The sequence below is a fragment of the Postia placenta genome (assembly GCF_002117355.1).
Source record: "Postia placenta MAD-698-R-SB12 unplaced genomic scaffold POSPLAscaffold_397, whole genome shotgun sequence".
NCBI lineage: Eukaryota > Fungi > Basidiomycota > Agaricomycetes > Polyporales > Adustoporiaceae > Rhodonia > Rhodonia placenta.
This window is the reverse complement of record NW_020170228.1, coordinates 1-1459: the sequence shown is the minus strand read 5'-3', so window position 1 is coordinate 1459 and position 1459 is coordinate 1. Positions and strand designations below refer to the sequence as shown.

The window sequence follows — 1459 nt, the reverse complement described above, 5'->3', positions numbered from 1 at the left end:
TGTTTTCTTCCATCCGCCTCATCAATGTTTGCTTCCACTCATCATCATCAACATGTTCTTCTGTCACCATCAACAAGTCATCGCCGTATACATCATCACTGTACACATACTCCACACCACCCTCATCTGTATTTGTGTCTTCATTGTCATTGGTTTCATAACTTCCTTTTATGCTGCCCATCCCTGTTGTCTCCACCGACACCATTGTCGAAGATGATTTCGGTACCACTTTCTGGAGTATCATTCATCGCCCATATCGTCAACTCCTCCGGTTTTATCATATGAACTGACTGGATATTGTATGTACTTCACGTTAATACACGGTTTCACATTCTTTTCTAAGGTTAAATCATGCTCATAAGGTTACACAGTTCCGATGGACTCCTGCTGCTCAATTACTTGTGCCAATTTCCGCTTTTTTGATTACATAAGTTGTGTTTGTGCATATATTGTCTGCTTACAAATCATTCCCCATTGGTCTATCAAATGATCAGATCTAGTCTGCCCTAAACTACCCTGGTATATATATACCTTCACCTTTGCTTCCATTCCCATTTCTTCTTCCATCCTTAATTTGTAAGTGGCATTTGTTTATTGTTCTTTCATACAATGCTGATATTCATACAGTCTCTACTCACAACTCAACACACTCCTTTATACACATAAAGTGTTTACTTATCTGGTTTGTGTTATTCCACTGCTCATTAAGATTGTTATCTGATGCTCTCCACACAGCCCAACTCATTGTCATGGCCAATATCCCACTGTCTCTAACCCTTGTTGATGCCCTTCAGCAGGTACTTGACCGCCATCGGGCTCGTGTAACGGCCAGTGCTTCTGCACGCCTTCTTGAACAATCACTACCTGTCGATGCTCAATCGGTGTCTGCTATCAAGCTACCTAATCTACACAACAATCATGGTCCTTCTCGCACTATTGTCTCTGCCCCTGTTGCATCGTCTTCCCATATTCGTTCCACTAATACTCACCTTAAGCACCGTGTTACTATAAGTGATCATATCCAGCCCCGTAAGCGCTATGTGCGATCCAATGCACACTCTGTCATTATCCGACCCGTCCACAACCTTCGTTACAGTAAACTTCGTCCTGCTCATGTGCTAACTACTCCGACCCATGTTCCACAGCAGGTTACAGCACAGAAGTCTCCCAAGAAATAGTATCTTACTTACCTACACTCTGCATGTTATACATATCTTAGTCACCTATAATCATGTACATTCCTTTTAATCTGATATATATTGGAGCAACAAGCGAACAGATCAGTAACGCAATTGTCCCGTATGGGCATCACTTTGCCCGTGGACAAACATGCCCACCGCACCATTGCACCGTCATTCCGATGCATGCTTGCCATCTGTTTCTCTGTTGCTCCAACAGCCCAGTTATATACGACTTCCTCTTTTCTTGGTATTGTTTCACACAGATCAACACATTAATT

The 1459-nt window shown here is 42.5% G+C and overlaps 1 protein-coding gene across 1 annotated transcript; it reads right to left on the bottom strand.

The window, feature by feature from the left end:
* Positions 1–989: 989 nt before the first annotated feature.
* On the bottom strand, positions 990–1432 carry POSPLADRAFT_1104329 (hypothetical protein; the record flags this gene model as incomplete). The annotated part of the gene is made up of 2 exons (XM_024483258.1): positions 990–1100; positions 1343–1432. Coding segments are annotated over 2 exons (201 nt in total), but the record flags the coding sequence as incomplete, so codon positions are not given.
* Positions 1433–1459: the final 27 nt, after the last annotated feature.